Source organism: Bombus affinis, chromosome 13, assembly GCF_024516045.1.
Source record: "Bombus affinis isolate iyBomAffi1 chromosome 13, iyBomAffi1.2, whole genome shotgun sequence".
In the NCBI taxonomy this organism is placed as follows: Eukaryota; Metazoa; Arthropoda; class Insecta; order Hymenoptera; family Apidae; genus Bombus; species Bombus affinis.
In genome coordinates, this window is record NC_066356.1 from 2459927 (window position 1) to 2477575 (window position 17649).

Genomic DNA, 17649 nt, shown 5'->3' on the forward strand with positions numbered 1-17649 from the left:
ATTAAAACTTTTGAAATCATTCAAAATCGCCACGTTAGGTACAAACAGAAGCAAGCATCAATGATTTCATAGAATTCGAATAAAATTGCACTTGATAAATATAAACCTGAACTAAAGTTTAGAATAATAGTTTTGAAAAAGAAAGTTATTAATTCAATCTATTTTCATAAAAATTTGTACACTCTTCAAAAAGATTTGGTATAACAAATTTGTAAATATACATTTGTACATATAAAATATTTTTTTTACTTGAAAACACGATTAAAAACTGGATGATTTTAATCAAATCTGACAAAGCCGCTATCATATTGTATAAAGACTGCAAAATTATATCTATTAATTCCTATCATTACTCATTTTTACAAAAATTAAATGATTATAAAGAAAAATAGATATTTTATTAATATTGTATAGTGCTTACAATCCAAATGTAGAATATCCTTATTTTAATAATGTAAGATATGATTTTTGATAAGTTGGAAGACTTTCTATATAACTCAACGAAACAATTTGAATTAGCACAATATAAACATTTATTTTAAATATATATATAAAACAAGTTACATTAACTTGACATCACAAGCATGTAAAGTACTATATACAAAATTATGTTAATTTACAAAATTAACATATCAATCTTCATCCAAGCCTGTGATAGGTAAACCAGCACATTCACTATGTCTTATACCAAAAGAATACATAGGAGGACGTCTTCCAGTATCATATTGAGGATAATATTGTGGTCCTGGACTTTTATCTATATCTGGTAATCCAGTCCTCCATTTTAAGCTGTATGCTGGAGAACTACGTTTTGTAAGATTGGCATCTATATTGCTGTAAGCTGCTGGACCAGGACCAATATCTTCTTCTCTAAGTTTGTGAATCCCAGCACTGTAATAGTAAAATATATTAAGACATTTTATTATAATTATTTTTTGTACCTATAGACAATAGATCACACCTTATAAACTTCAATGGTTTCAAAATATGTAGTTGAGATCAATGCCCTAGATAATTTCATAATTTCTGAGTATAATTTCATATATAAGAAATTAATTGAATGTGTATTTTCTTGCGTGTACCTCATGCAGCATTAATACTATTTTTTTCAAAAATAGGAGTAATGAGATACACACGAAGATGCGTAAGAGTATTTACATGTTATTCTTAAATAACAATATCTTATTTACAGTTGTTATTGTTCTTTTGTTCACTCAAAGTCTCAAAACATTCACATATCATAAATATCAAAACATTAAAAATACTTTCACTTATATCTTTGAAATTAAAGCAGCAGAAATTATATAACTTTATGTATATGTGCATATGAAGTTACCCCAGTCGTGAAATAAATAAATTATTAAATTATCAAGATATAAATTTACTTCATCAATTCTATAAATCTAAACATAATTATTTAGTCTCAACCTCAAATTTACTTACGTACATAGAAAAAGCACCTTGAGCTGTTTTGTCAGGAATTTTTGGTCCTATAGTAGTTGGTAAGATATATGCACTTGGACCAGGTCCACTGTCATCTAGTTTTGTTCTACTCCTAGATTTAATAGTATAAGCAGGGGCTCTAATATTGTGATTCATTGGGGGACATAATTCTGGATAATGTGCTCCTGGTCCTGGTCCAAAATCACTCACTACATTTAAAAAATGGCTTTTTATAACAGATATTTACTTAAAATAAAAAGTAACTAAAAATTACTGTGTAGAAGATGTGTGGATGTGAAATGTAAAAAAGTCTGTCTAGCTTGAACTACCATATAATAAGTTAAATGAATTGGTTTTCACTTTCATTCATGAACTATTATGATTCCTGAATCATTTTTACTTAAAATTTCATGAATGTAACTTTTTATTATTTAATGAAGTATATTATCAATTATTTATTAAATGTGATGATATAAATATAGCTACCTTTAAATGGTTCTCGACCAACTATTGTATATGCGGGAGGATTATCTGCTCCATAAATCGTTAATTTTGAAACATTGTATTGTGGTCCAGGTCCAATACTTGGTACATGAAGTTTCGTTCGAGGTCTTATAGTATATGCTGGACCTCTTGGTCGAGATAGACAGTGACCTTCATATCCAACTAAGGTTTGCAGTTTATATATAGGAGCAGGACCTACACACACACAAACACACATATATATGTATTTTTATTATGTATAAAATTGGCAATGAGTAAATGTTTAAAAATTAATAAAGAATATTTTAAATATCTCTATAATTTTTTAATAGTATGAATTATTTGGTAAATAAAATAATGGCTATAATAATTATTATAATATTAATTTCATTAATAAGAAATAAATTTTTTGTCAATATAACATAATAACATACATTAATAAACAAAGTAAAATGTGTTAAAATCATTAACATATGCCATAGTTATAAATAAATATCTGTTACAAAAAATATGAGAATTAAAATTTTATTTTATTGAAATAAATATTAATGAAATACCATATCTTTATATCAAAATTCTATAAAATCTTACCTTTTATCATACAACTCAACAACTTTGGTTTATTTTCCTTATCCTCCATCTTTTATAATAAAGAACGTACAAAAAAAATAATAAAAAAATTACAACATAATACAATATGAAAATAAGAACTATTAATAATCTGAAATTTGAATAAAATTGACATAAGAACCACATTCAGAGCATTTATACTATTCAATTAAACATTATTATTATGAACTGTAATAAAGGAATTTCTTGCATATAAATACTAAACTTTATAAAAACTAAATAGTAAAGTAAATGCATATTAATAAACATTCTATATATTTTATGCAATAATAAATCCTATAACCTGACTTCAAATAACTTATAAATTACTTGTTTTCTTATCAAGATATGTTAGCCATCTTCAGTGTTTTAAGAAGAATGTTTAACATTTCTGTCGAATTTGGATAAAACATCAAATTTTACATAAAATGTATTATACGAAATAAGGTCCAAAATCAATAGTTACTGAGATAGTCTCAAATTAATAATTGAAAGAAATTGCATCATTGGACAGTAAAGAATCCTCATTGGCTTTATGAATTTGTACACCAGCACCAATGTAATCTGAACATTTGATGTGGAATAATCAATCACCAGATCATGACTTTCATGAAATGGGAAAAGTAAATGATATATTTATATAATGATATCATAGTTTCAGTATTATATATTATTTATTAATAGAAAACTAATAAATTGTTAACATAAGTTCCAGTAAATAAAATCTTTGTTACTTAAATTAGTATTGACGTAGTGCACCACGTCTAATTGCTGGTTGTCGATTTGGTGGTGTTATTGATATATCTAAATAATCACCAATTGTAAATCTGCAATTATAAAAATAAGTAAAATTATCCTGTTTATTTTAAAATTAACTTTAATTATAAAAATACATACCGTGCTTGAGCAAGTGTTTTATTATCATCTGCACCCTTTTGTCCTGAACAAGTAACACCGATTTCTCTCATGCGATATCCAGAATTTCGTAATTCTGGTGTTACTAATGAAAAATCAAAGTATGTTCCTTTACTTCTAGCATCTGGATTTACTTCTTTAACTAAACCTGTAATCTCTCGTAAGGTTGCGTCCATCCTGGTTACATTGAATTAGTTTAAAAAGATTAGATTTGATATTTCTAAATGTCTTTAACCTTTTTACAAGTTATAATATATGAATGTATGTGTAATTTTAAATATTTGTAATAAAAATATTTTACCATGTATATATTTGTAATTCATTTGAGGGGACATTTCCCCTACTATATTCCATTATATTGTGATGTCTTCCTGTATTACAAAATACTCGGAGTAAAAGTGGACATGTCTAAAAGTTAAATATTATAAAAATTTATTAGGTATAAAATAAGTATATGTTCCAAAAAATATTAAATATACGAGTAATTTTTTCTAAATTTGGAAGAGTTAATTTTCAATCGATATTTCTTAAAAATTTTTGAGGTTACGTACTTTTTCTCTGTCTATGGGTTTCTCTGGTAATTGCTTTTCATCTACTACCATGGACTCTATTGCTGAGGTCATATTTATAATTATTATAAAAATTTAAGAATTGAAATACGATTAATAATTATTATGTTTATACTATCGCGAAGAAACAATAGACCGAAATTCAATACCTTTCTTGATGTATGTACACAAATGTTCTAACTACCGTTTACATGTGTGAAATTGGTTTCATGTGTAGCGATATCGATATGCGAAATTTGAAATTGTTTGTTGTGCATACATGGAAGAAAATATTGCTTTTTTAGAATTACTTGATTTAATCAATCAATTTACTATACATCTAACAGTAGACTATCCATTTCCATAGACCCGGTTAGGTTATTTTTTCATTTCTTTAACTTGTATGGAATGACCAATTGAGGTCACATATGCATATATTTAATGTAATATTCGATAAGAGGATTAGGAAAGTATACTTTTCACAAACCAGTCGTGAAGGGGGTTGTATTCAAAATCATTATGGTAAATTTATTTCCAGCTACAGAATAAGAGATATATAAAGTAATTAAAAAATATCTTATCTCCATTCTGTGGATTATGCATCATTAAAGGAAGCAAAAGGAAAAGACAGTTATACAGAATGTTGCAAGGAAATAACAACAATAATAATAGTAATCATACTGTCAAATTGTTTAAAATGTCAAAATTTAATATCAGTTGCAAATATATTGCGCATTTTTATGATAATCATTATTGAATTCATTACTTCCTTTTTTTTGATATACTAAAAACTACATTTTACTATTCTACATAGACGAATCTGAATCAGTATCATTATCAATATCCAAGTCATTATCATCATCTTCAATCATTAATGATTTTAATCTTAATAACAAATTTTCTTTGGATAATATTTCTTTTTTGATACAATTATCTTTTGGTTGCTTTTCTTCATTTGTAGCTTCTTCCTTGTTTTCCTTGGTACATTTATTCTTGTTACTTGTAGCTAAAACAGTATATGATTTGAAATTTAATTTTATACAGGTATGCAATATTATATAAAATTAATTTTGTATGTAATATATAATAATATTAATTAAAATACCATTTTTATTCATTGAACGTATGAATGTTCTACGTTTTCTTTCAGATAATCCTTTGAGCAGATTCTGTAATTCTATATCTAATTTATTAGTTTCTTCTTGTATACCAGGTTCTTCTTTAACAATGTTACTTTTATTGCCACATTTCGGACAAACTTTATATTGTATAGCACAAGGTATACAGATGTTGTGGTAAGCATGTTTTATTGCTTTCTGTTCGCATTTGATACATTTTGCAACTGCTTTTAATGGTTTATATTTTTTGTATTTAATTTTCCATTCAATTATCTGTTTACATCTTTCACATACATGTACAATTTGAATGCTATTAATATATTTTGTTTTATTTGATTTGTCATGTAAATCGTTTTTGAAAACAGTTTGATTCTGATACTTTTGTGGTCTTGATCGGTTAGTATTTCCTCTTTGTGTGCTCATATTTTTATTTATATTTAAACACTTACAACATTTTTATACAATATAGCAATTTATTAAAATATTTTTCAGGTTATCTGTAATACTATAATTCTTTTATAATATTAATTATAAAGAATGTAAATATCTTAATTTGTATGTATTGCAATTGCATTATAATGTCAATGTTTCAGTCGTATAATTGGTATTAATTCAATTACAATTATTTATATATAAATTTCTATAATATAAAACTACTTTAAAATTTCTTTTAGGACTGAACTTCGTTTTAAGAAACGTAATATCATTAACTTTTTTATTTAGTCTTGTAGTCATTGATGTGTAGAATTCGAAAATGCAAGTTTTAAGATGCTGAATCCACTGGTTCCAAAGTTATACGTACATAAAGTTGAGAATATTTAGCGTATTTGACAGATTACTTTGACGCCATTGACTTCATAATTCATCCAAGGAATGGAGATGCTGATTATAGACAGAAGCACGTGGGTGGTGGCCATTTTGTAGCGGGATTTTGAATCGTGAGTATTGGGTTAGATTTGGGTTATTGTTATACTTTACTCTCTGGTCACCACGAGGATTGCGTCCACTAAGTTGAAGTCCACACCTTTTAATTTAATATAATCATGTCAGATTGTTTACAATTACATATCTGCATGCTTTAAAATCGTTTGTGCTGTCATCTAATAGTAACGTATAGAATTATTCATCTGTGATGATTGTCGGTGATAGGGTGATATAGTGGGTTACAATATGATAGTAGGTTAGTTTATTCTGTATTATCTTTCATTCTTTTCTAACCTAAAAGTAGTATGATGGGTTATACGAAATATACACATATACTATTATATCTAAAGCATTAACTTTCGATTTACAGTCTGCTATGTTATTTTATATACATATTTGTATATAACATAATTATTAAATATTTCATTTAAAAATATATTCAAAACACAAACTTTCACTTTTATTTGCAGTTCCTATTTAAGTTTTTATGACGTTTTATGTCTTTATCTTTAGTTTTCATAAAAGATTATTTTATTAACGTCATACAAATTAGAGTAAACTAAAGATATTAAATCATAGCTAATGATATAATCTTTTATTGACATATTTATGATGTTATACTATTCACTGTATACAAGTCATAGATAATTTTGTAAATAAGCCTGAAATAATTATATTTGTTATATCATTGAATCTTTGCATAGAGTTTAATCAATATAGTTTATATGCACTTTATTATTTATAAACAATTTGGTCACAATTCTGTCAATATTGCAATATGATATAGCGTATTTTTAAAGATGATACATTATGTTTTTGATTCGTGTAATATTATCTAATTTTAAACAGTTATTTCAATACTAATTACATAGGTTATCCATAGTGATATTCACTAACATGGAACCAATAATAATACATAAAGTAATAATATTGTGAGCTTAACCGTAGTTCAACGTAATATAATTTTATGTTGTTATTATACAGATTTATTTAATTTTTGAGGTTTTATTTATTATTTTAAACATATAAACGAACATACAAATCAATGATTAGTAATGTAACCTTTGAACAGTTGTGAAAACAGTGGAAATTGTGATAATAGTGCATTAGTGTATTTGATTTTGTGAACATGAATTGTGTTACTCATTAGTGGAACTTATGGAGAAATTTATTTTTTCTACTAATAATGATTGATATGCAGTAAATAAAAATGAACATCATGCCTTCTACAAAAAATGAGGTAATTATGAAAAATTTATATTAGATATTGTCATAATACATAGCACCTTTCCCCATACTGATGGTTATTTTGTGTGTTTGATGATTAAAAAAAATATAACTTTTAAACTTATATAAGTTTACACAAACATCAAATTCTACACAGTTAAACAAATAAATTATATGTATAGTATAATATGTATTATATAATATTAATTAAATATTAATTGAAATTAATATTTTATTAATATATATCAATATTCAATATCTGCTTTACTTTCGTTTTCTTGAAAATGCAATTTTCAAATTAAAACTGAATAAATTAAAAATGATTAGTTAAAATGTGTACTTTAATTAATACAAAAAGAATTTCTTATATATTGTTTGGTGAAAAGATAATATTAGGAATAAAAGGATTTATTTATGTAAAATCAAAAATATATACTATCCAAATCAAAATGTTATTGATTGCAAATAGATTTAAAGATAACAATTTCAAATTTGATAGTAAAGATGTTAGTTACTTACAAAAAATATATGTATAACATATAAATTATTTATATATGTGAAACGAAATTAAGAAATATTTTTACATAATACAAATATTTTTTGAGAGCTAGTGGTGGAAGAAATTTTAAAAGTATTGATTTCTTAAAAACGATTTTTACATATTTTTGTAGATGTTAGGAAAACATGTACATATGATTTTTTGTTAAGAAGTTGCGACAGTTTAAATATCGACAATTTTGCGGTCAAGGGGTAGTAATCCTTTAATTTCGCATATCAGTGTATTATTTTAACTATTTTCTTAATGTCGTATTTAGAAAAAAAGTGTGATAGCAAACTTATAATTTTTTAGAAGTATATTTTATTACTCGAAGGTAATACTAGATTACGTAATAAATTAGAATGCGACATTTGAAGTTCTTCGATTCTTCCGCGGCTATTTTATAATATAACAGATAATGGAAATATATGCATGCAGTATGGGACAGATAAAATATTATAAGCTGTTTTCTGTATCGGTATCAACGGTATAAACGGTATCAACTGTTTTCTCTGACGCGATTGCAGATATCAGCTTGAATTTTCAGTTGTTAAATGGTACAGAGAGGCTAATATTTTAAAGTGTAAGATATTGCGCGAGTGAATTTTTTGGAGGAGGGAAAAGATGCAACTTCCATTTTTTTCAAATATGATGGCATGTTAATTTTTCAATATTCAGACAGATGTTATCAAATCTGGCAATTTTTATCTATGGCATATCTTTTTTTATTTTGTATAGTTAAGGAGTTATAGCGGAAAATACCCTATACAAAGATATATACGAAAGATATTAGAAGAAATATATTCGGTTTTGAAAATTATTTTTCAAATAGGTCATTTGATTTAACACCAGTTAGCTTTTTTTTATGGGGCTACATAAAGAAAAAAGTGATGGTAACGGTATCAACTGTGAAAAAGGATATGAAAAGAAGAATTCATACCGCATGTAAATCCATAACTCCAGCAATGTTATCAAATGTTCGTAAAGCTATTATCACAAGAATAAATGTGTGTTTGGAAGCGAATGGACAATTCTTCGAATATCTAATAAAATAATTTTCAAATAAATTTCAGTTGATAGTTTTCGACATTTTTACAGAACTCCCCTTCCGTAATGTATTTTCTGTTATAACTCTTTAACTAGTAAAATGCAAAATAAAAAAAAAATATGTCTTAAATAAGAGTTGTTAGGTTTGATAATATCTGTCCGAATATTGACAAATTAATCTGCCATCCTATTAAAAAAAATTGGGGTAACATTCTCTTTATTCTTAAGACACTCACTCCTACAATATCTTACATACAACGTCTTACGTCCTAAAAGGTTTTCTGCACCATTTAATACTTAAAAATTTCAAGTTTATATCTGCAATGGTTTCGAAACAAACAGCTTGTTACACTCTCTACCCTGTATAGTAATAAAGAATATACAATATTATTTTTAATTTATTTAATAGTATGTAATATTATATATATTCAATATTATGTAACATTGTTTGCTTACTTAATTAGCAAATTTTAATTTATTTAATTAATAATAACCATTAATCGACTTCGTCTGTTGTTGATAATTGGCCATGAATCTGTTGTCTAAGATGGGTTCCACATCATCAAATATGTCACTGTGTTTGCATTAATCTCATTATTTGATCAAATTGATATTATATTGTACAAAGGAAATATTATATTACAGGAGAAAGTTATTTTGGAAGCAGATACTGTTTTTTTGTTAATGAAAAAAGGATTTCCTATATCTCGAAATGTAAGGGCTCAATGGATGTTAGAACATTTAGATACTGTGATAAGTATCCAATGTTCAAGTTTTAAAACGAGGGAAGCAGCAGAATTAGAAATTGTATCAGTGTTACCGAAAAATAAATCTGGATCATGGTCCCCTGAAACATGTTATCAGTATCTTTACAAAGTAACTTCTACAACTTCAGTAATATTCCTGGCGCATAAGTACAGGATGGTTTTTAATTTGGACTTGAGTCCATCACTCGCAACTGTGGTAAGTATGTAGTTCTAAATTCAGTAAAATAATTAAGATAAAGAATCAAGTATTATATTTTTCTATATTTGTACTAACAATAAAAGGTTATAACTTGGATGTGAATTTATGCAATTAAATTGGCGTTAAAGAGTAAAATGTAAGAGTAGAGTCGCCATACACATTTACAAACACACTAATTATTAAAGTTTCTTAATGATTTTATTTAGCGACATAGTTAATCGGTTGTTAATAATATATTAACATCTTTACTCCTCTTTTTCTCTGCCACAACATCTTTCTTTTTAATATTAATAAGTAAATTTAATAACGTTATTATTGCCATAGTACCTTTCGTAATATATAGGATTTAGTTTAGAAACTAATTTAGCATACAAAATTAATAATAGGAGCTCATATAGGGTGTTAATGAATTTGTGGACACTTTTGAAGGATCAAGGAACAAAGGAAAGTTGATATGCAAAAATATCGGTTGAAGATTATTTTTTCAAGTTGTAAATAATTCAATTTTCGCTAGGAATCCCTTCTCAAACACAACTCGCCTTACGCTGTTATACAGATTCTACGAACTTATCACAGTGTCATTTACCTAGCAGAGAGTTGCGGAACGAAAAACTTCCAAAACTATATATTATTTTAGATACGCTATTGATTATATCGAAATGTAAATGCAATGCAATATATAAAGATAGGTGTATTGCTATAAAAAACTTTTTATTGTGCAAAGTAATAAAATTTGATGCTTAATAAAGTTTACATACTGTGGGAAATTCGGCGTTGTACGATGATTGTTTAAAATAGGTAAATTGCTGCATTATAGTCGATCTCTCTACTCACTGATAGGGATTAGCTGTGTACATAGATTAATGATACTGTGGAGCATCTGACAAACATTTCTTTCTCGGTCACACTCAATATTTCTTACTCTGATCTTTGCACGAATAAAACCTGGTTGACGCTATATATCATACGAATAGTACTTAAATAATATAAAATAATACTAAAAGTACTTAAATATTTGCTACTTAACCGATGATCACAAGGGATAGTTGTAATTCCATTTTCACTTCGATCATATACTGACACTATATATATCTAAAAAAAAACGTATATGTATTATAATCTGTAAAAATTCTTAAATTAAAAATATATTTATTAAAATATTTATATAATATAAAGTCTTTTCTCGTATATTTATTGTTATTATAGGATATACAACATGGTGAAATAGTCATAGATGAAGTATATATGGCTACTAAACATTTCTTGGAAAGCATTATTAGACCTGTAAGTAATAATTTATTATTTGAAACTCATATAATATCGTGAAATGTGTACTACTTATACCGTGCAGTGAATTCAAACCTTCGACCAACAACAGATATACCTTACGCGTAATAGTTATCAACCAAATTTAAAAAGTGCATATAAGATTATACATGTTTAAAACATCTTATGGTCAAACCGAGTTTTGATCGAACCTCAAAATTTTTATATAGAATCTCTTTAAGAACAATTGTCATAATTTATATATTATGTATTTAATGTACTTTGTGTCATTTTTCCGTTGAAACTATCTCACAAAAGGTATACCTATAATTTAAAAAATTAAGAACAAATGAATGTTCTATATGAATATAAAATTATTGCACAAACGAGTTTAATATTGTTGTAGTTTACAATACCAGGAAGTAACAGAATAATGCAACCGGAGATATATGTAACCATAATAGCCCATACACCCTTTTTTACAAGCCCTGCGCAGCAAGTGTTAGTACAAGGTTGGCTTGTAACTTTGGATAACGTTAAACAGCTTACAAATTTCATAGAAAACCAACTTCATGTATTAGAAGAAAAAGTGGCATGTGTTACCGCTGTAGCTAGTCAACAATTGGAAAATTTAAAAGCTGAAAACGAACGTTTAGTCGGAGGTCTTTTTGAAGAGAACAATACTTGTCTAAATAAAAATAATAATACTTGTGTTACCAATACTTCGATAATTTCCCCGGAATCAAGCTTTATCAATATGTTGAGATATGGAATGTTAGCACTTACTCTGCTACCGGAACATAGTTGTGCACGTAAGTATTATGAATATACATATGTATTAACACATATTGGAATAGGGAAAAAGAATATATGTATGAACAGAAATATAAATATATAGAAGAAATATGATTCTTGTATTTATAGAAATGTAGGATATTTTTCGAATTCTTATTTTGGTAAACGATACTACTATTGAATTTCATAATATTATGTACATTGTTTTTGTCAATAAAATAAATTACAGACTATATGATATACTACTATGTGCATTGTTTTTTTTAAATGTTCTATAAAGAACAATAATTAAAATAAAAATATAAGAAAATTCATTTAAACCCATTCAGATATATCCGCGTAAATTTTCCGAGTAATTTTCCGAGTAATTTTTCGAATTGATCCAATTAATTCATAGATTGATCGGTTGTGACATTTAAGTATGTATTAAGTATGTATATTGTATAAGGACTCTATTGTAATTCATTTGGTTGAAAATCTACTGAACTTTTTGTGTTATAAATTTTTAAGACCTCATATCGTGCTTTGTACTAGATTCTCAGTACGTTGTAATTCTACAATAAGCACAGAGATCCTGTATAATTCGGGGGTGGACGACGTAGTGCAGTGATTTAGATGATATTGTAGGAAATTTAAATAACTTGGAGAATATATTGCTCAAAAAAGTTCGTGATTTTTCAAATACATCCTTATCCAAATATCTATTTGTCCATATATACGTAATTGTCTATGAGTTCGTTTGGCCCTCGATTCAAGAAGAATAAGATTACGATATATCAATTGCTATTAAACTAGAAATTTTATACACAGAAAAGTTGTTTAACATATTTAAGTTCGCAACATTACAATGTGTATATCTGTAGTTAATTCCCAATTAACACTAATGCTAAATTAGTATCTTTCATCTGACACAACAAAAACATTGCCCTGGGTCAGAAATAATAGCTATTTGCTATTGTTTTTGACAACAGCTACAGATAATTTTTAGGTGCAAAGATTCATTACGGCTATTTTGTTAATTTTGAAGTATAAAATATTACTTCAAATATTGTGACACTGTTTCAGAATTCGTAATAATATCGTAATATAATAATAAAAAGATTTTTATTACTAAAATTAATTAGGATGGTACTGAATTTTTTAGATATGATAATTGTGTCGGATGGTATAGTAGGAAATACCGATGTTCATGTCTTAGATTCTGTTATACAACAGTTACGTGCAACAACAATTGCATGCAGCTTTCTACATGTTGGAAGTACATATCATCCACATTCTGCTGATGGTTTAGTCCCCTATCAAGATTTATTACATTTCATTGCAAGAGCTACATTGGGTACTTACATGTCTTTTATTCCATATCGTGTACGTAATATTTCGTTACGTTATTTTTATATTTAAATACTAAAGATATTAAATATTGCATTATTATTAATCTCTTTGATAGAAGTAAAAATTACTAAATATTCTTTAGTAATATTCTCTAAATATTCTCTATTCAAATATTCATATTATGTTATTATATATTATTTAGTATATATCAGTAAACGCTATGTACTTGCAAATATTTCCTGATCTATCTTGATAAAAACTAATGGTTTAACTTGAAAATTTTATTCATATTAATTTTCAACACATACAATATATCTTAGTTCTGTACACCTACAATTCGAAACGTTCGTTCAGGTTCAGATGGAAAAATCTATATATCTTAGATTTTGTAGTTGAAATATTTGAATTTATATCGAGACAATTTTACACAATATGTGTATTTTAAATAAAAAATGTGCTATATTATTGAACTTGCGAGCTTTTGAAGAATATTTTGTTATAATTTTACAGATAACACATATGTATGTGTGCATATTTATATTTAATTGTAGTAATTAAGGACACATACACATTTATATATACATATAACGTATAATATATATTTTATAAATTAATTAACTTTTACAGGTAGATTTAAACGGAACCGAAATGAATATTTATCACAAAAACTTCTTATGTTGGCAATTATATCGCGAAGTATGTTGTAACATTGTACCAGATTATTCAAATTGGCATTCTAAGAATTTATTATTTTATGGAGAAAAATCGACACAACTTTTACAAAAGAAACAAATTGAAGATAAAGTGACATGTACATTAAGTAGTTTATTGTGTTGTCGTCTCCGCGAGGGATATTTAATAAAACGTGCCAATGTGAGAGACGAAGTACTTGAAATTTGCTTTGTATTATTGTGGAAGTCCAGTGTTTTATTAGAATATACAGTAACATGTCCTTGGTTAACAAAATCATTATCTACATCTAATACAATACAGTACACAATTACTACAGAAGGTAAATTAAAATAAAATATATTAATATTACTTTAGGACTTCTTGATCGTTTTCAAATATTCTACAAAACCAACTAAAAGTAAGACATTCTTTGTGTTAAAAGCAAATTTATTACAGCTCCTTATGAATTTTTACACGATATCACTTGTTTATCGAAAAAGCCATTGAAATCGCAATATCGACAAAGTGTTGTCAATCGATTTTGGGCAACTTTAACATCTTTAACAGAAGGTGACAGTATGCTTGCACACTTCAGTTGGAGTCCTGATTTTGGTTGGACTTGGTATAGTGTACCAGATACAATCAGAAGCGGCATGCCAGTTTTTTATTTATCGGCTTATCCTTCACCTAGTACGGTGCAACTTAGGTATGTTTGTGAATTGAATTTTGTATCTATGACTTTTAAACGTGATTTTATGAGTTACTATTATAAATAAATAAATTTTAATAACTAAATAGATAAACACACGAATACTTGGCATTATTAAACTATGATACAATTTGAGTAAACGGAAGCTAAGTTCATTTAAGAAATTTATGCACGGAATATATTTATTTTTAGCGATGCTGCATGCCCACAATTCGGACAAATCTGGCAACCTGTAGTGTCTTTAAATCCTTTACAGTGGGCTCGTTGGATGCACACACAAAGAGTAACGTTAATTTTATCACATGATAGACCGTTGCCAAGGCATTTACATCAAGCAAATCAAAGTGGTCGTTTTCAATGTGTTCAAAGTCGCCAGGCAGCTGCTGTCCTTTATGCCATGTTAAAGAATTGGGCAACTTTTGTTCTCGTCGAAAATCATACATATGTACAATTTATTTATCGAGAAGCGGATAAACCCCCAGTTTCATTCTCGCTGATTCGTATTAATTGTAAAGCTCTCTGTGTCATTCTTAATATCGCATTCGCAGCTGGAACAGAAGGAGTTGTCCGACATAATGTTGTCGTCGATCTTTTAGATCGATTGTCTAAACTTACTTTACCAAATAGACCTACAGAACAAAAAGAAATACCTTCTTGCACCATTGTCCATAAATCTTTAGAGAAGATATTAATTAGATACGAGAGAATGCCAACTGATTTGAGTTTAATTGTATTCCCCGATGCGGCTCAGACTATTTCAACGAGACTTACACCAATGTTAGGTGGAACTTTGACGACTAGTTTGTCTAGATACTTATACCATAATCGATGGCTTTGGCATGTAAAACGACCATTCGTACAAACCATTCCTGGAATTGTATTACCACGATTGAATATAACTGCGATCGCAAGAATTCTTTCCACGATTACAAAGTAAGTACGTTATAATAATACTTCTTCTTGCTATTCTTCATAACAACGTATCTTATTTTGTTTTAAAGAAGTTTTACATTAACGTTATTGCTTTATTTTCAATTACACCAGTAAAGAAATAATTCAGAATATTATATATTTTTATTCGTAGAATGCGTTTGGCTGAGGGTTTCAGTTTCACATATTCAGCGGCGGGTATTATAAATATGGTTCTTGAAGTACAAATGCAAGGAGTTGGTGAAAATGATACATCATACCCGTGTATTATTCAATATATTTTATTTCCGCCACATATTATGTCAAATACAACATTAGAACGCGATAGTGCATCGGAAGAAGATACTGACGAAGGTAAAGATATTAATATTTGTAGAAGTAATTATTATATTACATTATATTATTTTATAATATAAAGAAAATACTTGCGAATAATCAGTATATAATCAAAAAAGCAGTAACATTCTGTGTAAAACATTCTTTGTAAGATAGTTTTCTTCTACATTTACAAATACATTTTGTGTAAAAATGATCGATATACAGCAGATTGTTTCTCCATAAGCTTTTGAAATCTGTGCATTTTCGAAGCTTTATTATTTATCAGTATATCGATCACGAATGAAAATGCGTATAAATAGTTATTAGATAAAAAATGTTTCTTTGACAATAAATTTATATACATTTTAGGTACTGCAGATGGCGAAATAAGTGTAGAAGACGCTGAGAGTTCTGGCGATTTTCAAATTATTTCTGAGATTTGGATTGAACCGCAATGTGGTTTTTCTCAATTACCTGTACAATCCACAGCAACATACATGCATCTTTTGCAATATCATGAGATTCCAGATGCAGTGAGTATATGTACTTTATTATGTATAATTAATCTTAGCATCTGACATTTTTGTCTCGAATAAGCTTAAAAAATTGGGCTGAGATCACCCGACTTTTTCAAACCTCGAATATTTACTGAAGTATGTATATGTTCTTGAATAGCTAAGTTAAGGTGAGTTTCTTTCTTATCTCTCTGTGTTTACAAATTGGAAAGTGAGACTTATAAACGCATCGCTTTACGAATATACAAGTATGATATAATCATGTTCGTACATAAACTTCACTCAACCTTTCTTTTTTTTTTATATGGGTGAAATCTTCATAGACAGTAGTGCCGGTTTCGTATCTGTTAAAATCTTTACTAATCCTGCAAGATTAGTTCTTTTATCCACTTGCGACTAGTCGCGCACAGCTACAAAATCCATTATCGTATATGGCAGAATATTCAATTGCGTTGCCGCGATTACGGGTTGCGAAGTCAAGGTTCACCGTGACAGATCAGTTGCATATGACTACAAAATATATGGAATATATACGCGCTGTGTCCACGTGTATGACTCTGCGTCGCAACTGAACGTTGTTTTATTGCTAGAATGTGAGAAATTCTCCTGAGGTCGTGTTAGTATATAACACTATTAACTTGTATACTATATAATAATATATAATACTAGAATCTATAATATCTTTAACATAAATAATTAATACTATAATAATGAAAAATTGTCTATCGTAACACTACATATATTTATTTGTTAATATTTGACGGGAACAAAAAATTTAATTATTTCATTTATTAAAATTTTATTTTCTATATTAATAGTTTTTTGACATACATAGATTAATAACTTCTTATAAGGAATGGTAGATTGATTAATATGTTAAACAATTTATGGTTACATTAAAAAGAATAAAAAGTTGAACTTTGTTCGATTCCCGAACAATTCTCATACACATTCACAAAAGTTCAAAGTGATACGAGATTTATAACACGGTCAAAGATGATTGATTATTTTTTAGAGAAAGATTTAATCTTCTACTATTTAGATAGCAACATTCAAACAACAGTGCAGTAATTTCCACAAAAAACATGTATTTCCAAATTTTCTGTTTTCGCTTTTCCTTGTCTCAATAGCAAATACCGGGTCACAAATTTCACCATCACGCAGCGAGGCCAGCTGCGTGCCAAAGATGGTATAAGAATCCATTTGGAACAGTATTCCCATAATCAAAAATCTTATGCGTATGGATAATTAAACATTTGGGTCATGATGCATTGTGATCTTTTCTCATATTCAT

At 27.5% G+C, this 17649-nt stretch overlaps 4 protein-coding genes across 7 annotated transcripts in view; 1 reads left to right on the plus strand and 3 right to left on the minus strand.

Moving 5' to 3' along the window:
• Positions 1 to 509: 509 nt before the first annotated feature.
• On the minus strand, positions 510 to 3051 carry LOC126923299 (outer dense fiber protein 3-like). Its single transcript, XM_050736621.1, has 4 exons — positions 2518 to 3051; positions 1930 to 2142; positions 1448 to 1652; positions 510 to 891 (listed from the first exon to the last, which is right to left on the minus strand). Exons 1-4 carry the CDS (start codon positions 2564 to 2566, stop codon positions 633 to 635), a joined length of 726 nt encoding a protein of 241 aa, XP_050592578.1. The 5' UTR covers positions 2567 to 3051; the 3' UTR covers positions 510 to 632.
• A 139-nt stretch (positions 3052 to 3190) lies between these two features.
• LOC126923303 (histone deacetylase complex subunit SAP18) lies at positions 3191 to 4545 on the minus strand. 2 transcript variants are annotated; one of them, XM_050736627.1, is made up of 5 exons: positions 4169 to 4545; positions 4002 to 4063; positions 3752 to 3858; positions 3433 to 3627; positions 3191 to 3362 (listed from the first exon to the last, which is right to left on the minus strand). In XM_050736627.1, the coding sequence occupies exons 2-5, from the start codon at positions 4050 to 4052 to the stop codon at positions 3275 to 3277; spliced, it is 441 nt and encodes a 146-aa protein (XP_050592584.1). In that variant the 5' UTR covers positions 4053 to 4063; positions 4169 to 4545; the 3' UTR covers positions 3191 to 3274. The 2 variants fall into 2 exon arrangements, with proteins under 2 accessions (XP_050592584.1, XP_050592583.1); XM_050736626.1 differs by having other exon boundaries at positions 4002 to 4227.
• A 141-nt stretch (positions 4546 to 4686) lies between these two features.
• LOC126923302 (uncharacterized protein C9orf85 homolog) lies at positions 4687 to 6067 on the minus strand. Of its 2 annotated transcripts, XM_050736624.1 has the most exons (3): positions 5919 to 6067; positions 5104 to 5621; positions 4687 to 5004 (listed from the first exon to the last, which is right to left on the minus strand). In XM_050736624.1, the coding sequence occupies exons 2-3, from the start codon at positions 5537 to 5539 to the stop codon at positions 4805 to 4807; spliced, it is 636 nt and encodes a 211-aa protein (XP_050592581.1). In that variant the 5' UTR covers positions 5540 to 5621; positions 5919 to 6067; the 3' UTR covers positions 4687 to 4804. The 2 variants fall into 2 exon arrangements, with proteins under 2 accessions (XP_050592581.1, XP_050592580.1); XM_050736623.1 differs by lacking the exon at positions 5919 to 6067 and having other exon boundaries at positions 5104 to 5852.
• Positions 6068 to 6179: 112 nt separating this feature from the next.
• The window catches only part of LOC126923291 (KICSTOR complex protein SZT2-like), a 29753-nt gene continuing 18283 nt past the window's right edge, over positions 6180 to 17649 (plus strand). The window contains exons 1-11 of one of the 2 annotated variants that reach the window (XM_050736603.1): positions 6180 to 6296; positions 7043 to 7280; positions 9498 to 9815; positions 11025 to 11102; positions 11491 to 11896; positions 13024 to 13244; positions 13839 to 14223; positions 14340 to 14589; positions 14785 to 15525; positions 15677 to 15876; positions 16210 to 16373. In XM_050736603.1, the coding sequence (XP_050592560.1) occupies positions 7251 to 7280; positions 9498 to 9815; positions 11025 to 11102; positions 11491 to 11896; positions 13024 to 13244; positions 13839 to 14223; positions 14340 to 14589; positions 14785 to 15525; positions 15677 to 15876; positions 16210 to 16373 (2793 nt within the window). In that variant the 5' untranslated portion in view covers positions 6180 to 6296; positions 7043 to 7250. Of the gene's footprint in view, positions 6297 to 7042; positions 7281 to 9497; positions 9816 to 11024; positions 11103 to 11490; positions 11897 to 13023; positions 13245 to 13838; positions 14224 to 14339; positions 14590 to 14784; positions 15526 to 15676; positions 15877 to 16209; positions 16374 to 17649 lie in introns of those variants that run through there. The other variant, XM_050736604.1, reaches the window with a different exon arrangement.